Consider the following 12,999-nt stretch of genomic DNA (forward strand, 5'->3'; position numbering starts at 1 on the left):
AAGACGCGATTCCACATACAATACTTCCGCGAACTTCGGGATTTGCTTTCTACACCATTATTTAAGCGTAAACAGAATGGAGCAGACAGCAGCGCCTAAAGCAGGCTGGATACCATACTATGACCTTTTCATTAACAAAAAAAGAAATGCTTACACTATCAGAAACCCAGGCCTTCTAATTAGTACAGTAACAGGACGGATAGCAGGGACGCTTATTTACGAGGTGCTCTCTCATCTAAGATGCACACGTTGCTGTCTTGGGCGATCTCTGTACTGAGAAGGCTACTTGGGTCAAGCAACAGCGCGGCAAGTTGTCATTAGGCAATTCAATGGCAGCCGGATTTGAAACGGCCGTTATCCCACTGCTGCGGCCGTGTTTCTCTTTGGGGATTGAGAGGAAAAAAAAAAAAAAAAAAAAAAAGAAAAAATGTTGAAAAAAGACAATCTCACTCACCACCATCCTCCAACAAATACACGCTCGTTCTTCACCCAGAGTGTTGTGCCTCCAAAGAAGTCACAAACATGTATTTCCTTTCAAGTTTCTCTCTTTTCTACGAGCCAGTCTCGCACGGATTTCTATACCTAGAAAGCTGAAGTTCCCACGTCGCGCGCTGTCCTCGCAGGAAGGAGCTGTTGCCTTTGGGAGCTCAGGCTTTTATGTTACCAGCAAACACAGTTAATTTAGTATCACCCAAGTACAGCGTGATACTCGAGTTTCTTCATTTTTCAGTTCCACAGCTATGAAACGGGCTGTTTCATAAACAGTGTAGGCTCAAATTAAATTCAAACAAGTGCTTCAAAAATCTCTGAACACCTTATTTCAATCAGCTGCAAAAAAACAAGAGTCCCTCCCCTTCCTGCCCTGTTTTTTTGTGTCCCCCGCCCCCGCCTTTTTATTAAATGTGATTTACTTCACTCAGCATTCCTTGCTGAAAACCAAACCAAACCTTGCCACCACCAAAGCCTCCGAGAGCGGTGTCTTTTCTTTCTGCAGCAGCTTTTCACACTGGCGGAGGGAACCTCAAAAATTCGTCTGCAGCACGATACCTTAATGTCGGCTTAGCTGACAATTAACCAAGTGACAAAGCTTCCCCAGACCTCCCCTCACCAGCTCCCCAAAGCAAGCTTATTACCGAAGCCTTTGTGGCTTGTAAAGGAAATAAGGGCGCACTAGCAGGAATGACAGTTGAATTAATCAAATCGGCTATCAGGAGAGGACAGATGAAACGTACTGTCCTCAAGAAAATACCAGAGGAGACACTTAACCCGCTACAGCCCCGGGCCAGCGAGCATTCAGCTGGGCCAGGACCAGGGACCTTCCCGGTCTCTGGGTGAAGGAAAAACGGCCGGGGCTTGCAGGAGCTGAACACTCCCATCCATCCCAAGTGCAATGATTACCAAGGGGGATCTTACTCTTTGCTGGCGTGTTGCATGTAAATTTTAAATCATTTAGGAAACATGCTGTATGTGCCTGTCCTGCAGAAGCTGTGCTTCAGGGCTGAATTATTTTACTACTTTCAGTCCTAAACCATGACGAATTATGCACACTGTCACTGCTCATCACACGTTTTCTAACCACTTAATACACGCGGCTTTTGCTAACATTTTTCATTACAATTTTAGTAAAGGGAAACATCTGTTTCCCCCCGCCTTAAAAAGTACACTGCATCTTCTGAGCTGCCACATGCCTTTGAAATTCCATGTTTAATCAATGCCACAATCTCTTCCAGAAAAAGACCAGCACTCAGATAGGCAGCCTTGCAACAACAACATCCCCCATCATATCAGCATGCGTGTTTAAATGCTTCCAGTTTTTCTAAACAAACGAGCAGCGTTGAAAAATCCACACTGAAACCAAGGGTTTTGTTCATCAAATAATGAAATAAATAGCACAAATTCTGGCATACAAAATTTATTTCAAGCTTATAAAAGTCTTCAACATTGCAAATTCTGTCGCAAAACACAAACTGTAGGCAGATATTCTCATTAAGGTTTAGAATAATGATTATTACTGTCAGATCTCCCCAGACATATCATTTCAGCTCAGAAGCATCAAGCAATCGCACACAGCTTCTTACCGTCTTCTTCAAAATACATTCGTCTCATGTGTACCTTGCAGACTGATGGCTTTTAAACAGCCAAATGTATTAGTGCAACCTCACTACTTAGGACAGGACGAAAGGTTCAGAAATGGAACCACCTATTAAAGCATCAGCTCTCCTCCGAGCCCGACAGATTGTTCACTCCTCGTGTATCAACGGCTGGGCTACTATTGCCTGCAAGTGTCATGAAAAGCTTCAAGTGTTCGGAAATCCCTCCATGTGGGTGGCAGGCCATCCTGCAGAAACTTTCCGCAGCGCTGGCATGGAGCCTGGAACAGCTTTATATAACTTCTTAACCAGGTCTAAAAGGAAAAGAGAGAGAAATTAAGAAAACTGGATATGGATGTTCCCCTTTGTCATCATTCTTGTCAAACAGCGATAGCAAGGACAGAGAATGTACTTTGGCAAGGCCCCAGTGAGGTATACAGTGATTTTATAAACAGAAACATGCCGAAGATTACAAGGTCACTGTATAGCTGAATTCCCACTTTATTAATCATCTTTTGCTTTTTTAGTCACTTAAGCAGATTTGTTAATAGAAATTCATGCACTCTGAGCAGGAGGTATTCGCAGCTAGAGAATCACGATGGCAGGCAAGTACTGTAACGCTCCTCGCATTTTTACTGGGATATAATTGTTCTTGATAGGTACCTTCTCAACCGAATATTGGTTTGTCTCTTCCTATGACCATCTATCACGCCCCTGCTGCAATCATACTGCAACGGTCTGAACTCTTCACAGCTGAAGACAGAAGGACTTTCGCAGCAAGCTAACTAACTTCCTCTCTAATGCAATTTTAAGATCAATACTCATTGGTCATAAAAATACTGTACCATTTTAAATCTGATTACACTGATAAATATATATATATATATAAAAGGCTAGTGCTGAACCACACAAGAGTAAGTTCAGGTGTTTCCAGGTAAAGCTCCTGCCTCTACAGTGGATTGTTCCCACCGTCATACATCGCAATGAGCATTACGTAACTCAATTCCCAACTCAAGGAGATAGACAACTAAAAAACACCTAGACCAGCAGACTTATACTGTGAAGGATGCACATGAATCTTGTCATTTAAAGTCCTATTGAATTACATCGATAAGAGAAAATTGTTCTCTGAAGAAGAGGTCAGCCGAGTTTATTGAAACAAATCCTTCCATCTTCATCAGAGCCTTCTCTATAGCAACCGAACCTTTGGCCGTCAATAACTCTCCTCCAAAAGAAGTAGATCTTCTCCGGGTTTAGCAGTAAATATGGGGACAAGGGCAACAGAACACTACAAGTAAATTGCTGTTATTTACTTCAGCTTGGATGGGCTTTGCTTGCACTACAGAGGAATCGAATTTTCTGAACCGTAATACAAAAATAGGTAAATGAAGTTAAATTGTGCACTTGAGACATCTGTTGAAAGAAAAAAAAAAAAGCGTTCTTCATTCCCATCAGAAAATGAGGGCTTCGCTACATCCTGTCATGTGGATTGCACACTGACATGTGAAAGGACCAACATATTGACACTTCTGGTGTACATCTGGTTTTGCTTTGTTAGAAGTTTTAGTAGTGTTTTATCAAATCAATAAGGCAGGTCCATGGCTTAAACAGACGTGCTACCCATTCTATTAAACATCAATTTTCAGAAACATGTTGAAACATGGATTTGACCAGTAAGAGTTGCTTTCACCTTTCAAAACCTATTATTTTAAGATGTACTCCAAGAGAAGAGACCTTTGCAAATCTCTCACCTTAGTGGCCTTTTTATTAAATAAACAAACCAGCACAGCAGGTAAGGGAGTCTGACTGATCTGAAATTACACACTGGAAATTAGAGACATAGGAGACCCAGTGTTACTGTGCACACCTAAAGACTGTGAATGGCAAAATTAGATGTTTGCTTTCAAAAGTCCCAGTTACATTGCTCCAGGTGAAGGGGTAACGTAATGGAAGTTAAGTGAAGGAAAAAGTCTGAAGAGCAGAGAAAACTCTCCCAAAAGCCTCCTTTGGGAGACTGCAGGGCTGCTTGTATACAAGTTTATTTCACAAATAAAATTCTAAATACAAGCAGAATTAAAGGTGATAAACTTAAATCTGCATACAAGGTAGAGCAGTATTTGATTAATTTTATTCAGTAAGAAAACAGCAGAATACTTCAGTAAGCATCTCCTCGATTCCCAAAACCACCTGCTGCTGTGCCGGGCAAGCACATGCAATTCCTTAGGAACAAAGTTGGGGCTGAAAGTGGATACAGCAGAATGGACTCTTCCCAAAAGTTTCCTCTTACTGGGGTACTTCCAGTGGAGCGGACTTTCTACATACAGAACTCAGCTCCTTGCACAGTACGAACAGTGTGAAAGGGCTGGACCATCACGAAGATTTTGGTTGAGAGAGTTTTTCCTATTGTCTTTAGAGATGACCCAGAGTAGCTTTGCAAATAGGAATCATCAAGCAAATACTGAGACCTGTGACAGAAGAACCGTATACAGCTCAGTCTTCTATCACCAGTTATGCCAGGGTAATGAGAATGAGCTCTTCATCCTTGCTCTGGTATCAGATACAAAGAATTACAGTCATTCTCTACTGTCTAGCTTGTTTAAACAGGGGAAATTACAACTGCATCAGAACTGCCTAATGTCAGTCACTGTAAGCATGCTGAAGTCTATCTGGAAAAATGTATTTTGCAATACACTTACCATGAAAGATCTGACTACCACATCTGGCATTTGAGGCAGCTGGTAGTGCAATAGAGCAGTGGTCGCATGATCTGTCACCTGTATCAGACAAAAGGAGAATATACGCTTATTCATTCTGTATTTCAGACCAAGCAGTGTTAATCTGCAGGAAAACAGTATAAATTCCATGGGGAAGTAGCAAACCAAGGATTACGTGACTCTGAAGACATTCTCAAAATACTTTTGGGTAGCTTTTGCCAGCTAGCTTCCACTCCCTCCGCCAACTTCATACAACAATCAGCTGAATCAACCATGATAAATAACTTCATACGCGTACAGTAAAATCAAACACACCTTGGAAGTTCAAAAACGTGATAAAAGCTAATAGTGTTGGTAAAAGAATCTAGACTGGTGGCTAATGCAAGCCAAGTGATGAGGAAGGCATCCAGCTCTATGCCACATGGAGCAGTACTAAACTAACATGCGTCGCTTCCCACTTTGGACTACCAAGCCAGCCATAAAAAGGAAAAAAAAAAAAAAAAAAAATCTTCTGTACCATACAAAATAAAAGCATCCATAGCAAATAATTTGCCTAACTTTCAAATGACTACAGGGTAAGAGCAGAATCTGTGCTTCTGTGATTGAAATCCCATGTATTCTGTGAAATCATAAACAAGCAAAGTCATCAAACAAATCATGTCAGAGGAAAGCACTTTGGTCTTCTCTTTAAATGTTCCCATTTTTGCTTTGGTCATTTTTTTTTAGAGAATATATTCCCTTAATCTATGATGATTTGCTCAACAAAAGAAAAAAACATTATCAATAATGTAGCTAAATTAAATAGTTCTGGAAGACTAACTTCTAAGAATAGAGGTTAAGACTTCAAAAAAACCCCAAAGCTTTGATTTTGCTCTGTTTTAGTGAAAAAATACCTCAACCAAACAAACCCAAAACCAAAGCCTGCTCCCTCCCCATAGGATAAAATACCCTGAATTGAAACTGCATTTTTACAGAAAAATGGGTACACTCCATTTTTTAATGGGAAAACTTAAAATATTTAACTCTTGTAGTCCTAATTTCAGGTTGCTTACATTGAACAAACAGGAATTGAGCTCTCAGTTTCATTTCCTCTGAAACCAGGAATCAATTAATATGATGATGGTTTATAAACACTTGCACTAGTAAAAGATTTCTGATAGAAAGCTTTTTAATTTCCCAGGCAGAGGTACAACATTATCTTACATCTGGGAATTACAGCTAGACAGAATACATATAAAATGGGTATTTATAATAACAAGAATAATTAAAGAAAAAAAATCAGGAAAACCAACCAATGCTTTGGTAGATCTTTTTTTTTTTTTTTTTAATCCTACCATTTTAAAATGTCAGCTGTCAGCTTCCTAAGTTATTAGCACAGTCAACAGCTTGCTGCTTCTCAGAAGGTCCAGGCTTAATGCAGAAATTCTTGGCAAAATTCTTTGGGCTGGACTATTAGAGAATTCGAGACAACACAACCGCAAGAGCTCCTTCCCATCTTGTAACTTGTACATCTATTAACGGTCCTCATCAGTAATATCAAAGCATCCAACAAACTACATGATTGTCTAGTTAGCGATTAAATTGTATTTTCTAGTTTTAACATGGAGAAGTAGTGCTCTTCTCAGGGCCTGGCTATGTATTTCCCAGGGCTTGTCTATATACTATAGTAAATTTTGAGTAAGATAAAGTGTGAACTGAAATTACAATTGCTATTCCCAGCTAACTCCACTTGTTCCTAATTTGTATTTAGTCTAATTCAGCAATGTGAATTGTGCTGAAGCACTCAGACTTTCACTGGAGAAAGAGAGGCTCATGCTTGAAGCTATTCAGGGAGGTGAATCTGTAAAAGATATATTCCTGAATAAATGCATGAATAGACAGGCTCTAATTCACACCATACAAACTTCCTCCGCAGAACACTACATCAAATCAGTCTGTCCTACACTGAATCCAGTTTTAAGTTATACTACAATTTTAGAAAGGGATTCTGCTCCCCATCATTTGTGCACATGCCTCACTCCAAAAGCAGCTCCATTCAGTGTGAATACGGACATGAGATTCCGACATTTGGAAGGGAAAACTTTGGGCACTGTGCACATTCTGGTGAGTCTGCAAAAATATTCACAAAATGGACCTCAACCTGCTTAAGCCATTTATATGCTACCATATTAAAAAAAAAATTAGAAATAACGTGATTAACAGTGCATTAATAGCACTGCATAATTCAAATCAGTCAATTCTTTTAAACACATCTCATGTAGCGTTCAGAAATTACTGTAATCCAAGCCCTAGTAGCTATGTGAATTTTTTTCTTTTAAGATGGTGCTTTTATAGGCTAGTACCAGACATGTCAAAGAAGAGAAAGTTCTGAAGATATTTATGAGCAGCCGCTCTCCTTCTGCTGTATTTCTACTTCTAACAAAGTGTATTTTTTTTCCTGAACAACAAAGTTGTTTTCTCTTGGCACTGAAGAAAGTTGCTTTAAAAAATACTGCTATTAACAAATTTAAATTGACTGGCCACTTTGGCAAAGTTGCACATATGCTGTTCCTATTGTAATGTAAAGCTAATGAGATTCCACAGGGAGATAAAAGCCATCCCAGCATTGCTAGAACACTAATAATGTTTTCCGAACAAAAAGGAGGCAATTTCTACCATAAGCAAGCGCTGATAAAGTGCTTCTAAAAAAGATCAAAGTGGGTGTCAAATGTGAGGAAGGGGAGCAGGGGATGACCCCCACCCCCCAACCCAGCAAAGAACACGATGTCGAACAGAAAAGAGCCGGGCGGATGATGAACTGGCCAGCGCATGGGAGTGAAGGAAGAATCAAACCCCCGCAAGGTAACAGAGATGATGAGAGAAAGCACACACTGGCCAAGATTAAAAAAAGATTAAAAAAAAAAAAAAAAGAAAAAAAAACCCCAAACGGGGGGGAGGAAGATCAATACCGAGCTTTACTAATGGCAATACGATTTCACACCAAAGCAAAGCAAAACAAACTGCATATGCGCCAGCTCACTTAAGGGACACGCTTTTTCTTCCAGCCAACTTGGAATCACAAACTAATTTATTCTGGGTGTAGGATGACATTTTGTACATTTCAGGGTTTGATTTTATTAACTTCACTTTCATTGCTCTACCTTACCTACTGCTAAGTTATTGGTCACTTTCTAATTTCTCTACCTCTTTTTATAGGGAAACATATTCAGAAGAGCACACATCGATTGGGACAGCTGTTGCTCTGTACCTTGAAATAGATTTTCAAGAGATCTTGCAGAAAAGCTCAATATTTCACAATTCATATATTGAAAAGCACTTGGAATTTTTGTCCGAAAAAAAAGGCAAGGCAAGGCAATCTCCTGAAACACAATTTTGCTAAATAAAATAGCTATTGTTTAACTAAGCACTTTGAGACAGAGGAAAAGAGACTTCAGTTACATGGAAAAAAAGAATTCTGGCAGAGAGACTCAATTTGAACAAGAAAACTTCCCTTCTTGTTAATAGCTAATTGTATCACCTGAGATTTTATTTTTTTTCTCCTTTTCTCTTCCAAATTCAAGTTGACTATAACCATGTACTTCTTAAATGCATCTCTGCTCCCTTGTCTGGGGCACCGTACACATCAGGAATACAAAACGGACTGATACGGGATCAAACTTAATCTTCATTGCGACTTCGTGCAAATGAAATCCTACATGCTTGTCACTCCTGGCGAACAACCAGGCCCCAGCGGGGCTGTCTGGGTACCGGCCCGCCGCGAGAAGCTCCCTGCTGAGCCCACGCCGCTGCTATGCGGCAGAGCGGGGAGACACGGACTCCCGACGTCCCTCTCGCAGCCGACTGCTCAGCTTGCCTGCTCGGTAAAGTTATAAATAGCCCACGAGACCAACACCCAGCGATGAGCAGAAAAAATCTCAACCGATCCAAAACCAGCCATTGCTATAGCATTTCTTTACCCGCTTGATAGTAACGCTCTGCTGAAAGGTGCTTTCCAAAGGTGACACGTTCAAAAAATGGCATTATGGGGCCTTGATGACACTTGTTAGTCATATAGCATTCTCAAAGCTGAAAATTCATTTAAAAAAAAAAAAAAAAGCATTCTACAATTCACAGGTTGAGAAAACTGAACAAGTGCTTCCTCTAAGTGGAATAAGAAGCACAAATGCAAAGACCTATGGTGTAGCTTTGCTCCACCGTAGACTAGGTATGTTCCACAGATGTATGAAGCTATTCCTGGCATAAAAACTAAAACATAAAAATACAAACATCACACAACTAAATTATAGAAGCTGTCTCTCTCCTAGTATTTTACCTGACCGCCAGTAAATAAGCTTTTCAAAACTAGGTGCAAAACTTCCTTCAGGAGTCATAACTTTCCTTGCCACTTACTTATTGGTTTATTCCCTCAAGTACGGCACTGACAACTCCATCTAATATAAAGGGATTCTCTAAGTCCCCTGAAAGTTTTTTCTTTTTTTTTTTTTTTTAAACCTTGCTAAGTTCATGGCCTTAACAGTAGCCTGTAACAATCAGTTCTGGAGAATGACCACAGCACTAAAAGAAAAAAAAAAAATTTAAAAGGAAGTTATTTTATTAGTGTTTAGACCTTTTATAGTGTGGAAAACTGCACGAGGGCCTTTGTTCATTTCCAAGGATTCCCATTACTCAGTCTTCTCTCCAGGACCACATTTGAGTCTCTCTGGAGGGAATGTGGTGCACAGAACCCGGTGCCCGAGAGGCGCTCGGAAGGATGATAAATGGTGCCCCTACGAACAGGCACTGATGAACTCCACACAAATCCTTTACACAGCCTTCCCCACTCCCAATTCAGTAAAGCACTACCAGATTTCTCTGAAGCACAGGATTTATCACTTGTTTTCAAGAGCTCACAGAGTGTTTAAGTTTGTATTTCGCTTGTTCTGCTTACTTGGACCGGGTCATAAGAGATTTTATTTCGCCTAAGCAGGTCTTTGAACAGAGCCAAGTACTGATCGTGCACAGGAGCAATCACGCAGGTGACCCTGGAACAGTCCATCTCCTCTCCTTGAACAGGCACCATCAATAGCCCAGTATTTGTCTCATGCATGCATTCATCCTGCATGTGATTTTATTCTGAGATTATTGACAAGAATACATCTTCATACATTACAATACTTATGTGCCCTTGTAGTGGTGAAAATTGTGCTCCTGAGTTCCATCGCTTTGGGATCACACAGCTCACAAACAGCTGGATAGGCACAAGCAGCTTCTCAAGAGTTTAGGTTAAAACATGCCTTGGGAAGAAGCGTATCGAGCCAAAACAAAAACAGTTTGTGGCATGCTAAAATTGATAGACCATTTAGGTGAAAATAAGAATAGGACTCTCAGATCAGAATGAAATATATGGGTTAAAAGTTACGAATATTGCACCATTCTCTACAATACGTATTTTTTTAATCCTCTGCACAATGACCTGGAATCATGCAGCCCTCAGGTACACTCTTCTTCTCACCAAGATTTAAGCCCCAAAATATTTCCTTATTTCTTGTTTTGTTCCTCCTCTTGCGCTAGTGGATCAAGAGATGCAAGGTGTTAAAATAAGGAGGTTTAAGATCAAAACAGTTGCCTCTCCTGTGGAGTTTAAATGTCAGACCAACATGGAAATCTGAAAAACCTTTTCTTTGCTCCTTGTGCTTTTGCCCTTTCAGCCTTCCCTCTCTTATTTCCCAGCTCCATTCTCTGAATCTAAGCCTGCTGGTGGATTCAATGCCTATAAAGCTTATTCACCCCAGGACCAGATTCAAGGAGTCTCCAGGGAACTTAGAAAATGACTGTACACTTTAACAGTAATGGGCCCTCTGGGAGCCGTCCCCCATCAAATTATACACAGACGGGTATCCTGCCTAATAAGAAGGAGAGAGAAAAGGCTTGCTGACACAGCCAACGTTTGCAAACAAAAAGTCAGGACAAATTTAGCTTCGTTTGACAGGGTTGGATTGAAGATCAGAGGTCTCTGGTCCTTAACCCAGAAAGTCATGCTGCAACCCTGTGAGAATTTGACAGGCCTGCAGCTACCACTGGCAGGTATCTCGCGAGCTCCAGATGTTGTTATATTATCATTGAAGACAGAGCTGGAGAACTTGGTCCAGCTTTTAAAGAGAAACGGCCCTGCCCTTCAGAGGGGTGATTGATTTTACAGTATTAAAGGCGGCAGAGCTGAAAGGGCTACCCAGCCTCCGCGGTGGGAACAGCTACTCATCCGTATTTCTCCTTCTCGGCACGGCACTTCCACATCACGTTACTGGTGAGTGCCATGAGAAACACATTTAAGGAACATTCAGATGTGCTCTGACACATTTACTGATGATTTTTTAACGAGATGAAAACATTTGTTCTGAAGATCCTGCAGTACAGATCCCACACTAGTAACAGAGTATAATAGTTTCTCTAACACTATTTTATCTAGTTCCTTTATTTTGCTACTGCTACATTACTATTCCTGGGTATTATAAACAGATACAAGCGCGGCTTCAGAGAATAAAGAGAAAACCAAACCAAGCACAGCACCACAGGAAGAAAAAACTTACTATGCTGAACCACAGCATTTTCTATCATCTGTTTGAAAACCTGATTTAGGTCCTAGCCTTAACTTCTTTAACTAATCAGCTCAATAGTACAGAATGTATTGATTAGAAAGTACCATCACCTTGCATTTTTATCACATTTTTCATGCAAGAATCTGACAGCGCCATGCAACCAATTCAGCAACAGCTCCTGTGAAGTCAGCAAGTATCACCCCAGCCTAAGGGATGCAGAAAACCGATCCAAAGAGAGGTTAAGTTGCCCAAGGTAACACAGTGACAGAGCTGGGAACAAAAAGTATAAAACCACTATAAAAAAATGCAGACAGCTCTTCAACTGGTTACAGGCAATGCTTTCTCCCGCAGTCTTTTCTTTCTGTTTTGGTTTGGTTTTTTTTTTTGTTTGTTTGGGGTTTTTTTGGTAAATATTAATGCATTTGATCTTACTTGCAGAGAGGGAACTGGAGAACAGGAATTTAATATTCAGGGCACATCACAATATTTTAGAGAATTAGGAAGAGAATAAATATTCTTATTTATCCATAACGCAGCCTCACAGGCAGCAGTAAGAGGGGCGTTTCACGTTTCCTCACTGACCTCTTCCACCTTTGGTCTCAAGGCCATTACCTGGACCTGAAGAGAAATTTACTTTACGTATTTATGCTGCCCAAGTCCCTAACTTGGACTTCTAAGCAAACTGTACATTTAACTCTACTCTGTTACCTTGCATATAGACAATTAAAATTATATGATCAAAACCTCACGATTTATTATCATTTAGCACAAATTATGCCAATATGACCTAACCCTTCCAAGTTATTCTAAACCAAAACATCCAGGAAGACAATCTTATGCCCAAATGAGCTTACAGCCAAACACACACGGGGAAATTGAGATGATGCACTTAATTACAGAACCGTAAATTTATTCCATTGCAAAAATTACTTTAAAGCATACTGATAGACAAGTTACTAAGATATACGCTGTTTTACTTCCTGCTGTATTACCCTACTTGACACTACATATTTTTGAGGAGCAAGAAAAAAAAGGAAGAATATTTAATCCACTAATCTCTGAGGTAAAGAATCAACTGCAGGAAAATTTTGCTTTAATGCTAGGCAGAGAGGGAGAGCAACCAACCTCCCCAAAAGCTGTCCTTTGATCTCTAGCAGGTTAATATCATAGGTCAAATGCCTTCCCTTCTGACTGCATCTGAAATCTTGGAAGGAAGATGCACAAATACAGCCAATATGCCATACTTTTCACCCCCGCTTTTATGCCCTTTCGAGTCCCTGACCCCTATTTGTTACACAAACTACAAAAGTAGATGAAAGGAAGCTAGCCCACTAGTAGCTGGAGACTCAAGCTCCTTGAACTGTGGCTTGAATGTAAGGAAACCGGAATTTAAAGCCAGATCAATCTGAACTTACAGCATTTTGACAAGAGGCCTTCAAAGAGAAATCTTCTCTTCCCTGCCTGGAAAATAGCAAATTTCCAAAATTTCCAAAATACACTTCAGCCTTCTTAGTAGTTTTATACTTAGTGCTCCCATTCTCTCATCGGTCTTCTCTTACTTTCTGGAATGGCGTTCATTTCACTAAGTTATTCCTTTTGCTTACACCATCATGGGAAGAG

At 40.3% G+C, this 12,999-nt stretch overlaps 1 protein-coding gene across 2 annotated transcripts in view; it reads right to left on the minus strand.

The window, feature by feature from the left end:
* Positions 1-1,896: 1,896 nt before the first annotated feature.
* MED27 (mediator complex subunit 27) overlaps positions 1,897-12,999 on the minus strand; it is a 96,462-nt gene continuing 85,359 nt past the window's right edge. For both annotated transcript variants that reach the window (XM_087753258.1, XM_009476970.2), the window contains 2 exons: positions 4,787-4,864; positions 1,897-2,404 (listed from right to left, as the gene is read on the minus strand). In XM_087753258.1, the coding sequence (XP_087609384.1) occupies positions 2,270-2,404; positions 4,787-4,864 (213 nt within the window). In that variant the 3' untranslated portion in view covers positions 1,897-2,269. The remainder of the gene's footprint in view (positions 2,405-4,786; positions 4,865-12,999) is intronic.

This window comes from Nipponia nippon, unplaced genomic scaffold, assembly GCF_047370975.1.
Source record: "Nipponia nippon isolate SJK-2023a ecotype South Korea unplaced genomic scaffold, ASM4737097v1 scaffold_16, whole genome shotgun sequence".
Taxonomy (NCBI): Eukaryota; Metazoa; Chordata; class Aves; order Pelecaniformes; family Threskiornithidae; genus Nipponia; species Nipponia nippon.